Raw genomic sequence first — 22234 nt, 5'->3', positions numbered from 1 at the left:
TGTTATTGCATTTTAGTACAGGAAATTACATACATTTAAAAAGGAGGTATCACAGTGCACAAGCCACTGGGTACATGCCCTGACTCTGACCTACATTTTTCATAATTATATTTCTCCAAAAATTCTCTCTCCAGTAATTATCAGCACAGCCCCCCCCCTCTCAATACACTGTGACCTTAAAATGTTGTGTCAGTGTCCAACCTTCTCCCCTCCTCTATAGAGGCCTATATTTAGGTGCAGCCTCGCAGCAGCAGGGACACAACAGTGACTGTGTGAGAGGCTTTTTGGCTGGTGACTGTCGGTGAGTGGGGACAGGATTTCAAGCAAATAAAGGAACTAAAAGTAAAACAGTATCAGGAAGGACTCAGGAAGCGTCTTTGGCTGTTTTGCAAGTCCATGCTGTTTCTGCAAATAAGGAGTGTCTTTTTTTTCATTTTATAAATTGTCTTGTAAATAGAAACACCAAAGGCCGAGGCTTTCACTTATAAGATGGGGGACGAGAAATGTAAAGTGCCTCTTGTTGAAGATACAAAGGTGAGAGTGCTTCATGAAACTGAAGCATCATTCGGGCCAGATGAAAAAGCCGGTTACCCTTCTGCTGGTACTAACTCCATCTACTCGGCAATTCTAAGCAGAAACGAGGCTGTCAAGGATGCCAAGCGTCTCAAGACTTTTTTGGAACTGCGAGACAAATACGTGAAGAAGAAGGTGGTGTTTGAAGACCCCCTGTTCCCTGCAAATGACTCCTCACTCTTCTACAGTCACACACCTTCCATGAAGTTCGAGTGGAAACGTCCCTCGGTGAGTGCCAGCCTTTAGTAATCATCATCTCCTTTAGGCCAAGTTACTCTAAATGCAAAAGGGACTCTATCGTGTTCAGATGAACTCTCTAAAATCCCCGTGTATCTCATCACTTCCTCACAACACATGGCTGGGGTGTCAAGTGGCTGCATGCTGTGTATGCATAGCTCTGGGTTGTCACTTTCTCCAATCACAGCCAGCTGAACCTCACGCAGGAGGTCACCCTCTGCCAATGCTGGGAAACATAGTGATAACTAAGCACTTAAGGATTCAAAGTGAGAGTTCTTATAATAATCACTATATTATTATTATTATTATTATCATATATTAGGCTATATTATGTATATTATATTATCATTATTATTTTAGCATTGCTGTAACTATTGTTTTAGTCGAGTTGGAGGTTTAACTATACTTTATATACTCTCTGTAGTTAAATATTTGTAACAGTGCATCATATTTAAATTAAACTAAAGATTTAAAGTGTAGTGGAGTAGAAGTATTAAAGGAATATTTTCTCATTTTGAGAAAAACACTTATTTATACCCAAAATTATGAACTATCAAGAGAGTTTCTTGAAGTAGCATTAAAAGAAAGTAAAGTACATTACCTCAATATTGTTTACGTGTAGTACATATATTTTGTTACTTTCAACCACTGCCTTTACATACATGAGCAGTATAAACATAACATGAGTTTCATGTCATTGTGTAGTTGTATAATAATCTTTAGTCTAGATATTAACACATATTTTAAAAAAGACAATGCATTCCCACAACATTAATTGATTCTATTTTAATTATTTTCAAATTCTTAGCAGTGAAAACAAATACCAAACTGAAGATGGAGATTATTTTGTATTTTTTAATCTCTGCTTGGTAAGTAACAAAATCCAGTGTAACATGAATCTGCAGCTTGGTTGCTACTTAATGGGTAATGATGAATGTCGCTTTTGCCATTTAGAGATTAGTGATACATGAATCTCATCCAGGGATTCAGCAGTGGAGCCTGCTCTAAATTCGGAACATGAGGCTGCATTTTTAAACCTAGTTATGGTAAATAATGTGATGAGGGGAACAGATTAATTGCCGTGAATCCCCTGAATTAAAACTTCTAATTGTTATCCTGTTTTATAACCCCCGAAAACTGTCATTTTGGATATCTAAGTTGTTAAAAAAAAAGTGTTGTTTCTTGTTTGATTATCATGTTAGTTATGAGCATTCAGCAAAGCATTACCACTTGTTCAGAGCACTAAAAGGTCGTGACCGGCGGACAGCCAACAGCTGCTTCTTCATAAATAGCGTATGTAGCCAGGGAAATTTCTCCAACTCGCCTTCAGTTTCAGGGTCAAATCCTCATATTGTCAGTCATGGCAGGTGTAGATTTGTAAATGCTGATTTTTAAATGTTGTGGAGTGGAAATGTTTACCAATACCAGAATTAATAATTTATAATACCTTGCTTTAAAAAATATAAATATGTTGTTTTACAAAAAAAATGTATCTAAAAACGATCTAATATAATATCTAAAACTGGCAAAATGTGCACTCAAATCAAGTCCTCTATTTGTTCAAGGAATACAGTAAGTAAACGAGAATATGACTCTGACCCGACATTCAAGCCATATTTTACAGATTTTGGTCGATATTAAAAAGTATTGAGGTTTGATACCAAACCCTAAAGACATTAATCCGTTTTACAGTCATGATTATTTTGTTGTCTTTTACTTTCCTAGTCTTTTGAATATAGACACTAAAGACTACATGTTATCTTGCAGGACATTCTAAAGTGGACTTCCTATAGAGACTAGATCAATATATTCTAAATTTAGGCTTTTACAGCTAATGCATGCAACATTTCATCTTCCATGGTATTTCATAATAAGAAAAAAAAAGATTTGAACTCTGGCATTGATATTTTGCAACATGCTCAGAAATCTTTTTTTTTTTTGTATGACAGGAAATTTGTGAAAACCCCCAGTTCATCATAGATGGAGCCAACAGGACAGACATCTGTCAAGGAGAATTGGGTAACATTTAAACCGTCTCTGCTTTCAAACAAGTGGTTCAAAAGCACTTAAGTCCTCATCACAGCCTGGGAACTCACTGACAGAGAAGGATTGGGTATTTGGATTAATGAAATACTGGTCTTTCCTTCTCTACTTTCACTGATTCTCCAGGCTTCTCTATATCAACACATAGAACACATATTTTCTTGTTAAAGCCTGCATGTTCATAATACTTGAAAAAAAAACAAGAATACAATAGCAAGAGCATTGGAAAAGTGTGAAAAGAAGCTGCTTTTGGTGCCGGATAGATGTTCAACAAAAAAGTTTTTAATAGTGTCAAATGTGTCTCAGCTTAAGACAACTTGTACCTTCTGTGCAAGCAGAAACCGTCCTGTTAGGGGACATGGCCAGAAAATACAAGGCACAGCATGTACATGTGGGAAACTAGAGCCAGGCTTACGCCTGACCGCTGAAATACCAATCAGCCATATTTTAACTCCCAATTTATGTTGACTACTGACACCCGCAGGAATATGGCTTTAATCTGTGACAGCTGCTTTATGAAGTGAAATGTTTGGATCAAGTGTTTTCGTAGCTCGTGAATCTGCTGTTTGACAGGTGACTGCTGGCTGCTGGCTGCCATCGCCTGTCTAACAGTAAACGAGAAGCTGCTGTACAGAGTGATTCCCCCGGACCAGAGCTTCACTGACAACTACGCCGGCATCTTCCACTTCCAGGTTTTACTTGGATATTTGGCACATTGTGCAAGAAGCATGAAGTTTCATGCTGTAGTGACAATGATGCTGACAATTACCAAATTCCATTAAAAAAATAATACAGTTGATTAACATTAAAGAAATAGTTTGACATTTAGGGAAATATGCTTATTTGTTAGATGACATATTAGACATGTTAAAAATATTCGATAAATTGGTTTTAAACATGCTTCTTAGTGGATTTTGTTATATTTAGACAGTCAGGCTGTTTCTCCCTGTTTCTAGTCTTTATGCTAAGCTAAGCTAACTGGCTGCTGGCTGTAGCTTATGACATGAGAGTGGTATCAATATTCTTTAATAGCAGCCCATATATTGTTATCAGAATTTTGTAAACTCATAAATATTGATATCAATATAAATAAAAGTTGTTGATTGAAACTAAGATTCATTTGAATAGATATGAATCAACTAACAATCTGAAAGATGGCCCTTTCTTTGCACGATGATAAATGTGTTTTCTCTGTCTCATCACTGACTTCCTGTTTTAAATCTGATCTGTCTTCTTACACTCAGTTCTGGCGTTATGGCGAATGGACCGATGTGGTCGTGGACGACCGCATCCCCACCTGCAACAACAAACTGGTGTTCACCAAATCTTTCAGAAATAACGAGTTCTGGAGCGCTCTTTTGGAAAAAGCTTATGCCAAGTGAGTGCAGTCCATAAACGCCCACTGCAAAGTTGGGAGTTACCTCCATGATGTTGATTGAGTCATTTAGTCTTCAGTTCTTTTTTTGTTGCTGAAAAAGTTAAAGCCATGGGAACATGAAGCATTTCAGGTGTTTTAAATGCAGTTTTTGATGAATGTTTATTATCAGTCAAAGTATTGAGGAATAGAAAATGACTGCATCGAGGTGATGCCACATGACTTAAAACATCTGTCAAACAGATATCAAGTTTTTAAGATCCAATTTTGAGCTAAATGTCATATCAATGTTTGCAATGCAGCAACACAAACTGTCACACCGTTCCTCCGTCCTCATGTTTTAAAATTGGCTGCAGACACTGCGAAAAATCCAAGCCATGACATATCATCGCATTGACCAGAATGATTGACCTCTCTCTCTCAGGTTGCACGGGTCTTATGAGGCACTTAAAGGGGGCAACACTTTGGAAGCCATGGAGGATTTCACAGGAGGAGTTACTGAGTTCTTTGAGTTGTCCGAGGCACCCAAAGAGCTCTTCACCATCATGAGGAAGGCACTGGAGAGAGGCTCGCTGATGGGCTGCTCCATAGATGTGAGTGGAGATGAAAGCTGTGAAATGAAGTGCACAGAGAGAAGTCAAACAGAAGTAAAAACATTAGAGACACAAAGCAAGAAAACATTAGAAGAGACGTACAGCAACACAACTGAATGGTAAACAGCAAATACATTTCTTTTCTTCAGGCGTTTCAGCCTGTTTCAACAATTCTGTCACAACATGAGAAGCTGAATTAAAGTGTACAGTTTGCTTTCATTATCCAAGCTTTTACATCTTTAACTTGATTGTAGGAAAACTAGATTTTAACCATAAAATCCAGAATAAATGACCAAATTAAAACAATGTTTTAGCAACATGTATTGCCTCAAAGTCCAATCTGTGTTATTTACCGACTTGTGTTGTATCTGTCAGACTTTTTCAGCCACTGAACTGGAGACTCAGACTGATCAGGGGCTGGTCAGGCGTCATGCCTACTCCATCATAGGCCTGGCGGAGGTGCAGTAAAATGTCCACTTCCTATAAATCCAGATTTGTATTCTTTGTAAGAGAAGGCCTGCTAAAGTGATGCTGACAGCTTGGTTGTTGTTTCTAGTGTGACGAGGTTGCAAATGACACCAGAATTCGCCTGATTCGATTGCGCAATCCCTGGGGTTGGGTGCTGTGGAAGGGACCGTGGAGCGCAAAGTAAGATCTGAGACCTGGAAAAATGATGTAACCTTTTATATTATTATAAAATGTAAATTATTACAAAATATCTGATGTGTGGCAGATTCTTTCTTCAAGTTGTGTATTAATATTATTTTGTCTTTCTAAAGCTCAAAGGAATGGTCGACCATTTCCACCGCAGACAAAGACAACCTCAAAAAACAGACTGTCGAGGCGAGTGAGTTCTGGTGAGTAAAACACTGTGTTATAATCTTCTTCTTAAAAAGAAGAGATTGATTTTATACTTTCATCAGTTTTGCAGCTGTTTTGCTTAAACCTCAGTGGTCTATTCTGAAGGTGTACTTCATAGTACACTGGCACAACATTGTAGTGCTTAACAAGAGGTGGTTTGTTTTTTTTTTGCTTGTAATGACATTATTTGTTTATTGATGCAGTGTGATCGCCAAGTAAAAGGGAAAGAAAATCTTACAAGTTATTAAAGAATTTGGTAAAATGTATGTTAACATCATAACTACACACATGTGCAAATAAATGGATATATTCATTGTACTTACCATTAGCATGTTAGCATTCAGCTCAATTCACAGCTGAGTCCAAGTGCATCTGAGGCTGACACAATACAACTCCATCTCAGCCGCTTTACTTTTTTGTTTGCCCTACTAGTGGTAAAGAGTGAAAAGCTGCAAAAGTCCTCCTCATCATTCACCAAATATAACTGCACAGAACTTCTTCTTTCATGTTCCCCTTCAGGATGTCTTTTGATGATTTCAAGAGGAACTTCACCAAGCTGGAGATGTGTAACTTGACCCCTGACACCCTGCAGGGCGATGTAAGGCACAGCTGGACAGTGTCGGTCAATGAGGGTCGGTGGGTGAGAGGCAGCTCTGCTGGCGGCTGCAGGAACTTCCCACGTAGGCCTTCGCTTTTTTTTAACCTCAGCTTTTATAGGAGTGATTTTGATCAAGTTCTTGACGTCCCCACGTGGCACGTGTGTCTTCACCCTTGTTGCAGATTTACTTTTTTTATTTTACAGAGACATTCTGGACGAATCCTCAGTATCGACTGCAACTGTACGAGGAAGATGACGAGGAAGATGACGACCCAAAGCACGGGCCGGCGGCCTGTACTGTCGTCGTGGCTCTGATGCAGAAAGGCCGAAGGATGCAGCGCCATCAAGGGGCCAAATTTCTCACCATCGGATTTTCAATCTACGAGGTGCTGATCACATGAACCCTAAATCCCTGGATAAACTGATGTTCATCCACTGGAGATTAACTTCTTCTTTGACTTCTTCTTTGTGTCTGCAGGTGCCGAAGGAGGTATGCCCATGTTGGAGAAGGACGTTAGTTTAATGAAGTCAGCGTTTTCACAGTATTGACCTGTATCTCCAGATAGTTGTGTTTGTGTGTTTGATTGAGCTGTACGTGTGGTAGTAGTGGTAGTAATAGTTCAGGTTGTGGAACCTCCATGTACACCTTACAACACAAGCCAAATACTTTGTGTACAAAGTACAGGATTATTTACATCCTTGAATAATCTGTCAATTATCTTTGGATTATTCTACTAATTGTTGAGTCAACAAAATGTCAGAAAATACAAGTAAATGCAATTCACAATTTCCCAGAGCCCAATCAAACTGCTTGCTTCATCCCACCAACAGTGACAAATTAGAAGACCATTTCCACGGATATAAAGCTGATAAAACTGGCAAATCCTCACATTCGAGCAAATATTTTGTTAACTTCTTTTGCATGATAAATGATGCACGCAATGTTTTGCTTTTTTACATTTTTGGTGCAAATAAATAATATTAAACTGCCCTACAGTTCCAGAGATCTGATGTACGTTGGGTGAAACACTAGCCTATCTCTAGCATGGACACAGCTAGCTTGGCTCTGTCTAAATCCTTTCTTGGCTGGGAGCAGTCACTTTCTGGCACACAGTGAGACAAGACTCCAAGAAATCACTGCACTAGTATATGTTAAACTTTGGTATATGAACAGAATACACAAACAAGAAATAAATGCTGATAAGTGAACTTTAGAGATGCTAGTTGACATTTTGTTATAATTGCAAAGAGCCAAGCAAGCGCTTTCCCTCTGTTTCCAGTCTTTATTTCTAACTAAGCTAACCAGCTGCAGACAGTCTCTTCATATTTACCGTACAGACATGAGAGTGGTCTTCTCAATCTTCTTGTCTAAGTCTTGGCAAGAGAGTCCCAATTTTCAGAGCTCATTCCTTTCTGACCAAATGATTTGTTTCCATCCACAGATGTGTGGACAGAATCAACACCTGCAGAAGGACTTCTTCCTGTACACAGCCTCCAAAGCTAAATGCAAGACCTACATTAACCTGCGGGAGGTGACGGAGCGTATGCATCTGCCTCCAGGAGAGTATGTCATAATCCCCACAACATTTGAAGCCCATCAAGATGGAGAGTTCATTCTGAGGGTCTTCTCTGAGAAGAAGAGCACGTCTGAGTAAGGATCACTGACGGTTGTGCCATAGTTCATGTTATTTTGGGGATTGTTAACAGCAAAATTGCAATTCTAATGTGTCTGTTTATCCTCACAGGGAAGCGGAGAACACCATCGGGTCTGACAAAACGCAGGTTTGCAATGAAAATAGTGGGATCAAAACATATTTTGATAATTCTGACTGATATTTCAGAAGTGAAATGACTAAAGCAGACAAGTACGCTCAACTATAATGCCTTCAAAATTATTTTTGACATGGTTTGAATCACTTAATGGTGGGATTTCTCCCTCTCTCCTCATATTAGTATTTCTGGTGTTTAAAGAGGCTTGACTGTCAAGACACCGTCTATTGTCTAAAATGTATTTAAAAGGCCAGATTTTTGTTGAAAAGCTTTTTTGTTTGACTCATTTTTATAACGTTTCAGATTTAACAGGGATGGGATGTAGAACACAAACATTAGGACTAGAATATTACATTTTCATCCAGTATTTTCCACCCTTCTCTTTCTGTCTTTCTTTATTTATGGAGCAGAGATAGCTGAAAGTGTCTGTGAAAAGGGATATTTCTTTGAGGCCATGCAGGATAATCTTTTTACTCGTAGCCATAACGCTCCTCTGGAAGTATTTACCACTTTTACCCAAACCTAAATGAGACATTAATACTAAAACAAAGTATCCTTGGCATTAAGCTTCCCACTTCCTCTCAAAAAGGCTGATTATATGGACAGTGCCAAAAGAGTGCAGTGCAAAGGCTAATTCACACTGCAATATCAGTTTGAATTTCATCATTTGTAAACCCCAATAGTGTCACACACGCATTTCATCAACATTGTTCTCTTCGTCTTTGTCCCAATTCATACTGTACTCTTTCTTTTTCCAACAAGAGTAACTAACAGACTTGAAAAGTGTTTTCCTCCTTTTCCATCTCATTTCATCCTTCTGTCCTTCCTTGTCTTATTGGCTATCAGCAAGACCAGAAAAAGAAAGAGAAGGTAATGCATGTAGCATTAGCATTGTTAGATGACTTTTGAACTCTGTTTTCCCCACTGCTATACTCTCCATTATATGTCAGCTGTTATCAATGTTGGTAGTTATAGTTTGTGTCATCATTACAGTACACATATAGATTATAACTGTTACAATAACTATAAATTAACTCTCTCTCTTCTGTTTTTGTTTGTCTTTTGCCGTTATCCACATGCCAGCCGATTGTATTTGTGTCAGATAGAGCACGAGCCAACAAAGAAATCGAGCATGACGGCATTCAGGGGGAGAAGAAGAAGAAGAAGCCGAAGGTAATTTCCTTGCTGTAGGAGCCAAAACGTTGACACTGCAGCCACGCAGCAAATAGCTCCCAGTGAGACTGACGGCTGTGAAATGCAATCTTGACCAGGTCAAATAACATCCCTGGGAATAAAACAATTGAATTTGAGGCCAAGTGACCCCAAGTGGCTCAACTGCACCTGTTTTCCTGTAAGGCCTCAGTGTATACGGGCTAAGCTGTTTATGTCTTTCTCTAATGTGCTGCTCTCATCTGGTACTATGAGGAAATGCATCAATCCCTATAGTGTAGTGTTATTTATACTGCAGCGCAATTAAACCAAGCTGCAGAGACTGAGCAGCTAGCCTTAGAAAAAAAACTTTTTTTGATCCTTCAAAATGTTGGTAATTGATTTTGTTACATCGCATTAAGCTAAATGTAATCACAATTGAGAAAAAAGGAACACCAGATAAACTAGTAAAGCTAACTAGCCAAGCTTAGCTTTAACCTTGTCCATACCTATGGTCCAAACACATGTCAGTCCTATAAAAGACATAACACTTTAGGTTTTAAAACTTATAAAGCTGTCACCCACTTTATAATGTACTTCTCTCTTACGTGTCCCTCAGCGAAAACAACTCCAACCAGAGGAGGAGACTGAAGAGGAAAAACAGTTCAGAGCCATTTACCAACAGATTGCTGGTGAGGTGAGTACACAGAGAGGAGAGAGGACGAGGATAATACAGGACAGGTGTGGATGACTGAGTGTTATAAGGCTATGCAACAAATTTATCCTCCCTCCATCAGGACATGCAAATCTGTGCCAACGAACTTAAGATGATCATGAGGAACGTACTCACCAAACGTGAGTGCTCCAGAAAGGTTGAGATCATCATTATATAGTCGGTGTCCATGTGATCGATCATATCGAGTTGTCCTTTTCTCCAGATAATGAAGTGAAGACGGAGGGTTTCAGCCTTGAGACGTGTCGGAGTATGATCGCATTGATGGATGTATCCTTTCAGTTTATATGGAGACGACAACAGAGAAGCCTAGTGTTGCCTAGGCCTGACATCAGCAGGTTATTGGTTTGAATCCCTCTAGAGGCAATGAAATAACCAGTGCTGTCCATCCTCAGTTGCTTAGTAGAGCTGCCCAGTGCTAGTACAGGCAAACAAAACAAGTCAGTATTTTAGAGGACTGTACAACAATGGTGCTTTGAGGTAAGGCTTATGGATGCATATGGTAAATAGTAAATTTTGTAAAATATACTCTCAACTCAACTTTATCTATACAGCCAGTTTCTTACAATCATGCATCCCAAATTGCTACTCAGAGATATACACATATATTTAAAAATATGTGTGTTGGTTTTTCCATAAGTGATCTCTCTCAGACTGATGGGACGGGAAAGCTAAACCTGCAGGAGTTCAAACACTTGTGGAAAAAGATCAAGGAGTGGCAGGTAGGACCATTGTAACAACCCTAGAGCCTCTGCTCGTGTTCAACAAACATCTGACTGTGCATCTCCTCGTGTGTTTCCAGCTGATCTTCAAACGATACGATAAAGACAAATCCGGCTCCATCAGTAGTTTTGAGATGAGGAACGCTGTTAACGACGCAGGTGGGCAGCATGAAAGAAATACCTCTAAGAATTAACCTCTCACAGGATGTTTCTCATTGCATACTGTATATTTACACTTTTAGATTCAATGCTTTTCCACAGCTGATTATTTGGAAAAGATTACGGTTTGCAATATAAATTTATATTAAATTCCCAGTTTTGTTCACAGCTTTTGACAGTCCATATTTTCCAGTGTCTTGTTAGAAACCTGTAACGTGATATAAACTGTCGACCACAAACCGTATCTGTCTTCTCCACATGAAGGGTGTCACCTCAACAAACAGCTATACGACATCATAGCCATGCGCTACGCAGACGAACACCTTAACATCGACTTTGACAGTTACATCTGCTGTTTTGTGAGACTAGAGGGCATGTTCAGTAAGTACACACCCCAGCTGAGCTTTTTATGGATTTACCTCATTCTTTGCTCACTGCTTATGCAAATACAAAATGTTTTTTTTTACTTTTTTTTGAATCTAGGGCCAAATTTTACTTGTAGGACCCACTAATTGCAGGCTTGCCCTCCAGCTGTTCAAGATTTATGAAGAGATAGATGAAGACTGATTGTTTTGTCTATTGCAGGAGCTTTTAATGCCTTTGACAAAGATGGAGATGGAATAATAAAGCTCAATGTCCTGGAGGTAAACACCCGTTTGATATTCATATTATTTGCATTTTGCTATTTTCTTTGTGTTCAGGATATCAAGTTTGGGATGAAGGGCATTAAAGTTTATTCTTGCTATTTTAAGAGTATAGAAGTAGTTTGGCTAAATGCTCCCAATTTAAGGTCAACTTACTATGTAGTTTTTCCTGAGCTTTTAACCATATTACAGTCTTCAAACTGGCTAAGAGCCTGAGTAACCAAAAAAGAGGAACACCAGCTGCCTTTCAGGAAATATTACCTTACTTATTTGGTATAGTCCATTATTTTTGAGGTTGCACTTTGAGGTACTGCTCTGTTGGATTGCATTGTACCGACAGGTGTCTCTAATATTTTGTCCACTTAATCTTCATGTTTAGAAGACCAAAACAAGGGGGAAAAGTCACAATATAGTGCAGTGCAATACAACGCCACCAACTACAGCCATGCATTACATTACAATGTGAAGTGTCTTGTGGTTTGCACTTGTGTACTGTAAGTATAATGAAACCCTTTATGCTCACTTGTGTTTCTTTGTCCCTCTCTGTAGTGGCTTCAGCTGACGATGTATTCTTAAGACACCGTCTTGACGTAGCGTCAGACAGTTGGAGCGTCACATTCATGACTCAGCTCTCCTGGATGGCCTCCTTATGTATTTCTGCACAGCTTTTGAGATTGCAACAAAATCAAAAGGTTTGATGATTTCTCGCAGTTTTTATGTAAATTAGCTTTCTCGCAACACTCAAACTCTGATGGTTTAGACTTAATTCAAACTTATTTTTAAATGGAAAACTTCACCCCTTTTATGTGGATGTCCAAGAACAACAGATTGTGCAGCTGCAAACTTTCTCAGGGAATATGGCATGCACTGAGGGAGTTATTGCTTTAACCAACTACATTTATCATTAACATTGATTGGACATCCACATAAATGAAAATAAGTGGTTTATTATATAAACCACTATAAGTGGTTTATTTTCCCTTTAAGCTAATTACATCCTTTCAGTTTTGTGCGGATTCCTGAAACGTGATCAGTTCTCTTTGGTGCCGAGGAGAGCGGCAAAATCTGATGAATGCTGAAGTCAGTGTAGCCTGATAACATGTTACATCAGTGTTTGGCATGAAGCAGCGATGGGTGGTGAAGCAAGCAGGCGAGTAGCATTGACCTTTTGTTTAAGTTCCTATGTTGTGAAGAATATCTTATAATATCAAAATGTTTGAATATGAGAACTGAGGGAATTAGCATGTTTGACAAATCATTCAAATGAATGTTCTGTATATTCTCTTAGAATAAAGCAGAGGTGAATACAGTAAATTGTATTTGTATTTTTTATTGCTGTACACATACAGTAGGTACTAAACACAAATCAAATACACACTGTACACTAGAACATACAAAAATTAAGGCAAGACTTTAAAACAGCATTGTTAGAAGTTACTCTCTGGACAGTTCAGTCTGACAACTTTCACTACTACTTTTCAAAGTAGTTTTCAAGGTGATATGGGGACATTGCCTAGAATAACTCTCTGGGAAATGTGGAAACGTAAAAGTTAAAAGTGAGTGGAGGGTTTATTTACGTAATGATGCTGAACATATTTTCCATAGTCAAACCTCTCAGTCAACACAAGGAATTCATTTTAAAGTTTCTAAGTGTCAATGTGGGTAATTGAGGATACATTGTCTTAACACTGTGATGTTGGGGAAAAATCTAATAAAAGTCTGATTTAAAATGAGGCAGGTACAGATACCCTTTTACTCTTTGTACAGAAAGTGTCAGTTGCTAAATATTAGCTAATGGCTGTTAAACCCTGGAGCTACTTCCCAAACTGCACCTTGTATAAATAATACAGTACAAAGCAAGTTAAGCCTGTTTATTTCCACAACTGAGCCATCATCCAGAGAATCTCAGAACTAAAGTTCTGAAAAACTTTAGAAAGGAATTTAAAATCCTCCTGACAGTCCTCAGAGTGCTGACCCTTCCTAAAATGACCAAAAATGATCTGATGTCTGAGGTACTGTATATGTGAAAGAAGAAGTATAAAGCCTTAAGCGTTGTGGCTCCAGAGTGCTGCGCGAAATCTGATCAACTGTGTCATTTGGGCTTAAACTGCAAGTTAGAAAATGAAAACAAATCTGGAGGTGTTGTGTAAGAAAGAAGTGCTTTAGCTTCTCATCTCTGCTCGAACGCTGGTGGCTCAAGACTACATTAGCCAGCACTAGCATAACACACCCAAATCTGTGACAGAACTGTTGGCTGTCGAGTTGCATTGTGGGTATTGTAGGCGCCAGGTTTTAACGAGGAGGATGAATGCATGGAATAAAGAAAATATATCGTGTTCTGACGCGTCGACTTTGATCCTTTTTTAAAAACTGATCATTGTCAGACCGACAGTGTGACAGGAGCTCAAAGCTAAATTGGTGGAATAATCATTTATGATAACTCGAGTGTGCAGAGGGACGATGTCACAAACTGGGTGTTCACGTATAACTAAAATAATTTGGTTTCAGATTCAGACACTGTTGCATATCTGCTTTGCTGTTCCTCAATATATTCAGACAATATCAAGACCCGTTCACACTATTGGCTGCTTCGCAAAAGCTACTCTGAAGTGTTTATTTCAGCGCTGCATAGTTGTATAAATGTTCTGAGTAGTTAGCTCCACATATACTAATGACATCTCTGAAGAGGCTTACTGTACAATATACATAAATATATAGATAGTGTACAAAACCACATCATAAATTCATAGTGAAAACAAAACACTTGTAGACCAACAAACCAAAGCTAGAGTATTGAATGACTCAACTCATTCAATTAAGATGAATTTCTGACAACTGCAAATAATTTATGAAGAAATTAGCTGAAACTAATTATTTTAACAACAGGACTGATAGAGTGTTAGAGATTGAACGTCTCAATCTGGTCATGCAACGGCTTCAGGCATCAATAACAAGTAGTCTGTCATAGGGATCATACAGTATGCACAAGACCAAGAGATGTGCTCTGCACCTCAAAAGGTAGAACACAACAGGAAAACATCATCTCCTATTGGAAAATGACTGGAAAATAAAAAAGCGAATTTAAAATATAACCAGCAGAGGTGTTGTTATGAACCGTATCTGCTGCATCAACTTCACCGCAGCTCAAGGCTGCACTTTACTCTCGTTCTCCACGTGGCTCTGCATGTGTTCGGGCAAATTCTGCAAGAAAGATAACAAAGACTGAGGAACTGTTTCATCCCGTTTTCTGCCGAGAGCTACATGCATTAGCATATTAATATTATTCAATAAAACTCCGGGGATGAAAAGTGGAAATTGCTCTCATGGTAACGTTCAACCTGCCCAAATGTAACAAACTCTTACACATTGCTGAGCTAACGAGCCGACTGGCAATATTCACTTTGCTGAAAGTCAGACGGCGTCGGTTCATTACCTGCTGAACAGACTGCTGTGTGCCGAAAAAAGTGCTGCAGCCTCTCCACCGACATTTGACCTGTTGCAGGTTCAAGTTGCAGTGATCTCTGACGAGGTGCTGCAAAAGATGCTCCGTGTTGCCGAAGATCAGAGCGCAATTCTGCCACTGAACAGAGGGCGGAGGCCACAAGTAACACACGTTACAATGCAAGCCAATCAGAAAACATTACAAATCATACAACCATTTAATATCTTCAAGAAGAAGAAGAAGAAGAACATTGGATAATTTGTTGTGTCGTTACCCAGCAGCGGTAGTTCTTCATCAAGTTGAGCTTCACAGCTTGAACTCTGCCATCATAGCAGCCTGTGTAGACCTGGTTGGGACAAACGATGAACAATATCCATCCATCTTTTTGTAAAAATGAACCTCTGTCGTGCAAGTTTAGATTGAAAACCATGGCTGGACCAGACTTAGACCACGTACCACACTCTTATGCACGGCCATACACATCACCATGTCACTGTGACCCCCGTACACCTGCAGACGGTCATGAGACTGAAAAGACACAAATACAAAGTTTAAATGAATAACAGAGATGATTCACCTGATGCACAAGGCAGCTAGTTGTAATACATTACACGTGATATCGGCAATAAGTCAAATTTCTCTCTATATATGATTCATTTTTTTGGTTCTATACACTAGCAACATGTTCAGAAATCAGTGTCAAATGGCCGTAGTCCACTTCTGGGCGCGTGATTGTTAAAATGCATAATTAAATCATAAATTCGGTACCTGTAGCTCATAAACTCTGACCAGTTTATCCAGACAGGCGGTCACCATCACTTTCCCCAAGATGACTATTGATGTGACCGCATGATCGTGACCCTTGTAGATGCGAACCAACTCACCCGTCTGCAAATAAAGATGCACGACAGAAATAACGGCGCCAGTGAGCGTGTGACGTTCGAAAAGACTCAGACAGATGCAATACTTCAAGATTATGAATTCCAACAATCTCAACCTTTTGATTGTCATGTTGTTCACCTCAGTAACTAAATAAATGTTCAGATTAACAGATCTGTGATGTTAAACGGTCATTTAATACTCATAATTAAAACTCATACTTACGTGGATGTTGTGGGCATGAACAGATGTGTCACTGGAGCCGCTAAAAACCAGGTCGTTCACCACCTGAAAACAATAAAGGAAGTATTATTCAGTATACCTGATTATTATGTTTTCGTAATAATATCTTTGATGGTCTACATTTCATCTACAAGTCTGTAGAAATACAGCAATTAATTGCAGCATTTTAAGGGATGAAGTATTTACAGCTTTAAGAAGATGTAAATTCAATGTTTAGCCATTTTAGATGTTTACGAAGCATCTGCAAGTGTCAGCGTCTGAATTTCCAATTACTTAGTCTCCTCATCTGGACAAAACATGTTTTTAAGTTTAACAGTTGAGGTTTTCAGAGCTGGGTTGATCTGCTTACCTTCATACAGAGAACAGTTTTGGTGTGACCCTGCAGCGAGCGCAGCAGCAGGCCACTCTTGGCGTCGCGTACGCTGATGCTGCTGTCGTAGGAGCCGACCAGCAGCACCCGACGGGCACCCTCCTGTGATGTACCCAGACAGCTCACGCCTCGCGGGCCGTGGCACTCGAACACATCCAAGTGCTTCAGAGTCTAATGAGAGCGATCAGGATGAGGTGAAAGCAAAGATAAGAGAGAGGGGGAGAGTTAACGGTTCTGCTGATGTTTTTGAGCAGCTGACAGAACATTACTCTGGCAGACAAAGAAAAAAACAACTCGTATGCTCTGGAAATATAATCCACAACACTGCTAAATCAGTGTCTACATTTACAGAGATGGAGATGCTTTCAGCCTGGTCATGCAAATACTCAGTGTTGATGATTGTCTTACTCAAGTTCCAACATGTAGTGTTTTTAATGTCAAAGCATAATAAATACCAACCTCTCCTGGTAACAAAATCATGAGCTACTTCCCCCTGTACAATAATGTTACTCACCTTTAAGTCACAACTAGCCACTGCTCCATTGGCCAGTCCAGCATACAGGATGTTCCAGGCAATGTGCAAACACAACACTCTGTCCATCAGAGAGATCTGCTCCAGACACTTTGTGGTCTGGAGGTGAGAGGAGAAAAAATAAATTACCAAATAAAATCATCAACATCAATAACTGACATGATTCCCTGTCTGATAAGAGATGACAATATGGCGTGTCCAGTCGTCTTCTGTACCTTTATGCTGTGACAGCGGATGGTCTGGTCACTGGATCCGGTGTAGAGGCGAGGTGGCATGTTTGGGACAGATGACACCAGCAGACAGTTGACTTTGTTTGTGTGACCCTGAAACACTGCTTGGCACTCCCTGGTCTGGATACACACAAACAGCAGAAAATCAACACACTGCGTGAAACAGAAGGACGCTCTTTTGGTTTGATCATATTTTCTTATCGTCTGAGGAAGGATGCAGTTGTCAGCAGGGACAAAGTTTGGTGAAAGTGGGTATAAATTCGGGACCGTGATCAACGTACCATCAGACTGTAGGCCCGTGCTGTGTTGTCCCCTGAACACGTGTACAAGCGTCCGCCGTGAACCTGGAGGCCGTGGACGGGGCCTGTGTGATGAGAAAAAGCTCCCACGGACGGCTCCTCGTCCTCGACCACATCAACACATTCTAAAAAAACAATGAACAAACTGTGATTACGGGGGAAAAACATCCTATCTTTGCATCTAAACGTGTCCTGTGACACTTGATGCAAGTGGAACAAACAATACTCACCGCCGGTATCTTTCATTGGCACAAGTGGAGGCTGAAATTTTCTGAGTGGGCGAGAGAGAAACGTCGGTCACATTTTCACACTTACAAGTACAGTAAAGCCTGTAATGTTCAGGATCTACACCAAGCGTAATCTCACCTCTCAACGTCATTTTGCGGAAATGTCTGTGAGCTTGAAGAATTGAACTCCACACTGACGGACTTCTGAGGAGGCTCTTGGTGGACCGGAGCATCTGGTGAATCCTCAGAGTCCGATTCATCGATATCAATGACCACGGAGCAGGGCTCCATCATTTCGATGGAGGCGTCGCTCTCGTTCCCTCCGTCGTCGTCGTCCGGTGCTGCAGCAGATGCATTTGGACCTCTCTGGGGGACAAGAGTGGAGGCCGGCTTTCCTCCCATCTCTTCCTCTGAATCACTGTCAGACGACTGCGTTTCTTCTCTCACTAAAGTTGCTGTCTGCTGCCCGGCAGATGATTCGGGATAACTATTTGTACCGGCTGACGCAGAGCACTCGAGTTTGAGTTGCTTGAGAGAGGTAACAGCAGTTGTGGGAGCAGCTAAGCATGGCGACGGAAGCAGCAGTGAAGGGAGCAAATCGGAGGGAAACAAGGGCACGGGTTGGTTCGCAGGTAACTGAAGTGTATCAGAGACTGTTTTGGCAGACTGACTAGCCTGACCAGCTGTGGCTTGTTGGAAGATTTCTTGCTTTACCTGCATGGTTGGCAGGGCAAGGGGGCTAATGGAAGATGCTGGGTTTAGGGGAGACTGCTGGCCAGAGGAGGGGAAGACTGAGGAGGGAAGGGGAGAGAGTCTTGGATGCATTGTAGCTGATGAAGTGGTGCCTTTCTCTGCTCCCGTGTATCCTCCTGAAAGAGATTCAGAAAGAAAAAAGGTTAAACTACTCGTTTGATATGAATTCATTCCAAGCGACGGGTAAATCTAATGTACCTTGCATCCCTTGCAGGATTACAATGCGCTGGGCTCTCAGACTGTTGACCTCTGCAGTGAACTACAACACCAAAAGGAACAATTTAATGTAAAGCCTTGACATGAATCCTGAGGAAAAAGTAAAAAATATATATATTTTGTTATGCGTCTTTATTAGTGGTGGTACCTGCTGTCTCATTAGCAGGAGTGTTTGCACTTCTGTGTAGGCAGCTTGAAGGGCATTGCGGGCCTGGACCAGAGACTTGTCCAAATCCTGCAACGAGTGACTCAGCTCATCCTCCCTCAGAGACACAGCCAACAGCTGGTCCATCTGGCCCTGGTCTGTTAGGTAGGAAAACAACAGAAACCAGTGTTTTGGATGACTTTTTTTTGGGATCAGACGACCTCACTGGGATCAAAACGTTGTCCATCTAAAAAATAAAGCACTCAAAATATCAGAATTACCCTTGTTTGACTTTGTTTTCTTCTTTTTTCCACTTGGCTGCATATCAGGAATGCCATCATACTGTAAGAGCACACAAGAATTATATTCCAACCATAACAATATATGAGTTTGATGTTTCAGCTGTGCCCTACACTTAAAAACACCGTACACCACTCACAACGTTGCGTTTCCTCTTGCTGGCACTACCGTTGGCTTGCAAATTTTCATCATTCAACTTTGGCTCCACCTTCACGGAGACAGCGTCAGCCGTGTGACTGCTGCAGCCTTCCTGTGCTGCACCCGGCTGCTCCTGAATCTGAGAGTCTGACTGGGAGTCTTTGTGGGGCGGAGGAGGTAACGAGGTCCGGTGTGCCCCCGAAGGACCGTCTGGGAGCGACTCCCAGTGAAAGCCTTCTGACAGGGTTGCGTCATTGTCCTTTGCTTGTGTTGAGCTTTCTTGGTCAGACAGAGGGTTCGCCAACTCAATTCCAAACCTGTTGCCACACAGAATTAAAAACTATAACTTCAAACGAACGGTAAAACGAAAAAGAAAACAAGGAAAAGAGGTTTACCTGGGCATGCCTTTGCCGCTGTCCTGCTTCTTCCTTTTCGTGTCCTCATATGTGTTCTTGGCCCCTGATAAGCTGAGCAATTTCTTCACGGTTGGTTTAAGCTCAGCCTCTTTCCCCACTTGACCGTTGGCTGATTTGTGGGCAATTCGAACCTTGCGGGTGATGTTCAGGTTGGGCTCAGAGGATGTGGTCGGAGAAACACCAGCTGCAGGGGCCGGGCCATCAACCTGTGAGGATTGCTCAGATGTAGCTGCAGCAGAGGAGGCGTGAAGTGTCGCCTCCTTCTCAGCTCGAGCTTGTTGCGTGGAGCTGTGATCAGCCACCCGGACACCCGTCTCGCTGCTCTGCTTCCGGGCTTCGCGGTCAGCTCTACACGGCTCCCTCACACCCAGCGCTCTTCTGATTTGCCGCAGCATCGCACTGACGTCGACGTCCCGTATCGGAGCCGCGTTGGCGGTCCCGTTTGCTGAAGCAGTTTGAGCTGAACCTTCTTGTGCCGACGGAGAAGATCCCAAACTCTCCTTCTGGTCACGACCGAAGATGATGGCTCCGTTATCAGGAAGGTGATCACTGGTGAATTCCCCATCGTACTGCTTGTCGTAATAGTCATTCTGGGTGACGGTAGACCATGTTTTTTGTTTTTGCTTGTTAGTGGCACCTCCTTGGGTTTTGTAAGGTCTTCTACCAAGTCTGTCTGTTTGGGAGCTCTCAATTTTGACAGAACAGTTGTCATTGTACTTCAGCTGCTGAGCTGATTGAGTGGACTGGTTTCGGACAGAAGGGCAAGTTTGACCTGCAGGCTCCTCTGACAAGCAAACCAATGTTCCGCTTTGATTCTGAAGAGTTGATTCTCTTTGGTGAAGAGACTTGTGCAGACTGGACACTTTGTTCTCTTTGTTTTGAACAACAGCATTTTTCCTTCCTTGGATCTCCTGTTGCAGTATCCTTGTGTTCGCTTGTTTGGTTTTTTCCAGCTTCGCTACTTTGGACGCCGCCGTTTTTTTCCCCTTGGCTCCACGTAGCATTTCCACATGCTTCTGACCAGCTTCCTGCTTCTGTTTCTTTCTTCTCTTTCTCCCTGCTTTCTTCCTGTAATGAAAAAAAAAGCCCCACAGTTATTAAAACTATTACATCATGGAGAGAATAAAATGCATACAAATGAAAAGGTGAAATTATTACTCCTCTTTTTTTAGTGTCTTGTTCCTCTCCATGATCTGGCCCATGGTCTCTTTGCTCAGAGTATTACACAGAGAGACAGGCTTTATTTTTTTCATCATCAAGCTCTTCAACTTGATCTGGTGTTGAGCGGTGGAGATGTGCCGAGCATACTCATTTAACCCCATGGAGGACGCCTTACACGCCTGGCATTCGTGAAATGAATCCCTGTTAATGGAAGAACGGGACATTTAGTCAGATACGAGTACATGTCAGAATCTTTGCTTTAAGATGGGTTGATGCATGTTATGATTATCTTATCCCAGTAAGGCAGGAAAACACTGGACAATATTTAAATATTTTGATACTAGTGCCTACACAACACCTCAGTTTCAGTACAACAGGCACCTTTTATTGATACCTTACTTTGAGTAATAACATGTTTTTATACACATTTTACAAGTGGTAACGTACAAGAACTTAGTCTAAATAAAATATGTTCTCTGCACAACAAACAAATTAAAAAGAATACTCCAGAAGAATGCAGCCTTGACATTTGTTGTGTTGTGCATAAGGTGTGTCAATAACATTTTCATATCTGACAAATATCACTCACTTGCCCAGCACTGTCTCAAGCTCTCTGTGATGCAGCATACCATGCACATGGTCTTGTGCTTCCTGTAGTTAAGAAACATATTGTCAAGCTTATAGATCATTTGGAACGGCTGTAGGTTGGTAAAAACAACATACTAGCCAGCACTACTATTCATTTAAATGTGTTGGTAAAGTTAGAGCCACTTACATGTTTCAAATCAGACTTGCGACACAAAATACAGTAGACTGTTCTGGGGTTCTTTGAAGGTTTTGCGTTGTTGCTCTTCTTCTTTACAGGGGCTTTACCCACTTTACCATGTGGGGTTTGAACCTTTGACATTTCTACACAGAGGGGGGAAGAACACGCTATAGCAGCGCACGTGAATCAGAGCCTGGCACGAGCACTACACATGGTGGGATAAATAAATGTCTCCATAGCATCCTATCACCAATGAATAAAGCCTACAGCCTATAGGATATAGACTGTTGGTGGTTGAATCGGCTTTAGGGTGAAATGTTAAAACGTTGACTAATATAACGCTGCAGTCATCACGAATCTAAACTTATAACAGCAGCACAACGTGGTTAAGTCAAAAGTAGCCAGCGTTCACGTTTTAGGTGGACTAACGTTAAAACCGCACAAGCCGTTAAAGTTAACGGCATTTTAGGTAAATCCTCAACGGATTATGATGACAAAATATTAAGCTTGAATTATAAATATATCAGCATTACCAGACACATTTCTCATGGCAACACAACTCTACTGCAGCTCAACCGCCATGTTCGCTCACGTAAACTGACGTACAGTTCACGTTGACCAATCGGTGGCTAAAGATGACACCGGAAGTGTGGCAGCCGG

At 40.9% G+C, this 22234-nt stretch overlaps 2 protein-coding genes across 3 annotated transcripts; one reads left to right on the top strand and one right to left on the bottom strand.

The window, feature by feature from the left end:
* The first annotated feature begins 277 nt into the window (after positions 1 to 277).
* Positions 278 to 13146, top strand: capn3b (calpain 3b). 2 transcript variants are annotated; one of them, XM_031861548.1, is made up of 23 exons: positions 490 to 801; positions 2760 to 2829; positions 3427 to 3545; positions 4098 to 4231; positions 4653 to 4821; positions 5197 to 5280; positions 5378 to 5469; positions 5601 to 5678; positions 6202 to 6362; positions 6485 to 6666; positions 6759 to 6770; positions 7723 to 7931; positions 8026 to 8062; positions 8897 to 8920; positions 9134 to 9223; positions 9819 to 9896; positions 9997 to 10054; positions 10138 to 10202; positions 10586 to 10654; positions 10735 to 10813; positions 11078 to 11194; positions 11399 to 11457; positions 12007 to 13146. In XM_031861548.1, exons 1-23 carry the CDS (start codon positions 490 to 492, stop codon positions 12031 to 12033), a joined length of 2325 nt encoding a protein of 774 aa, XP_031717408.1. In that variant the 3' UTR covers positions 12034 to 13146. The 2 variants fall into 2 exon arrangements, with proteins under 2 accessions (XP_031717409.1, XP_031717408.1); XM_031861549.1 differs by lacking the exon at positions 8897 to 8920 and having other exon boundaries at positions 278 to 801.
* Positions 12551 to 22200, bottom strand: znf106b (zinc finger protein 106b). The gene is made up of 20 exons (XM_031861546.1): positions 21584 to 22200; positions 21398 to 21459; positions 20806 to 21009; positions 19627 to 20715; positions 19233 to 19548; positions 19075 to 19135; positions 18797 to 18951; positions 18631 to 18691; positions 17819 to 18548; positions 17683 to 17723; positions 17435 to 17577; positions 17139 to 17273; positions 16906 to 17022; positions 16371 to 16562; positions 16004 to 16066; positions 15668 to 15787; positions 15356 to 15427; positions 15174 to 15245; positions 14891 to 15037; positions 12551 to 14658 (listed from the first exon to the last, which is right to left on the bottom strand). The coding sequence occupies exons 1-20, from the start codon at positions 21713 to 21715 to the stop codon at positions 14602 to 14604; spliced, it is 3969 nt and encodes a 1322-aa protein (XP_031717406.1). The 5' UTR covers positions 21716 to 22200; the 3' UTR covers positions 12551 to 14601.
* Between the last annotated feature and the right edge of the window lie 34 nt (positions 22201 to 22234).

The sequence above is a fragment of the Anarrhichthys ocellatus genome, unplaced genomic scaffold, assembly GCF_004355925.1.
Source record: "Anarrhichthys ocellatus isolate YVR2014 unplaced genomic scaffold, GSC_Weel_1.0 scaffold25, whole genome shotgun sequence".
In the NCBI taxonomy this organism is placed as follows: Eukaryota; Metazoa; Chordata; class Actinopteri; order Perciformes; family Anarhichadidae; genus Anarrhichthys; species Anarrhichthys ocellatus.
This window is presented reverse-complemented; position numbering and strand designations above follow the sequence as displayed.

What these genes read in the sequence shown, in the direction of transcription:
- capn3b (XM_031861548.1), top strand. Translation starts at nt 490, where the DNA reads ATGGGGGACGAGAAATGTAAAGTGCCTCTTGTTGAAGATACAAAGGTG. An exon ending in TCGAGTGGAAACGTCCCTCG is followed by an intron (nt 802 to 2,759) that starts GTGAGTGCCAGC and finishes TTTGTATGACAG; the next exon opens with GAAATTTGTGAAAACCCCCA. An exon ending in TGATGGGCTGCTCCATAGAT is followed by an intron (nt 4,822 to 5,196) that starts GTGAGTGGAGAT and finishes TGTATCTGTCAG; the next exon opens with ACTTTTTCAGCCACTGAACT.
- znf106b (XM_031861546.1), bottom strand. Translation starts at nt 21,715, where the DNA reads ATGTCAAAGGTTCAAACCCCACATGGTAAAGTGGGTAAAGCCCCTGTA. An exon ending in AAGACACTAAAAAAAGAGGA is followed by an intron (nt 20,716 to 20,805) that starts GTAATAATTTCA and finishes TTTTCATTACAG; the next exon opens with GAAGAAAGCAGGGAGAAAGA. An exon ending in CCGCAAAATGACGTTGAGAG is followed by an intron (nt 17,724 to 17,818) that starts GTGAGATTACGC and finishes TCGCCCACTCAG; the next exon opens with AAAATTTCAGCCTCCACTTG.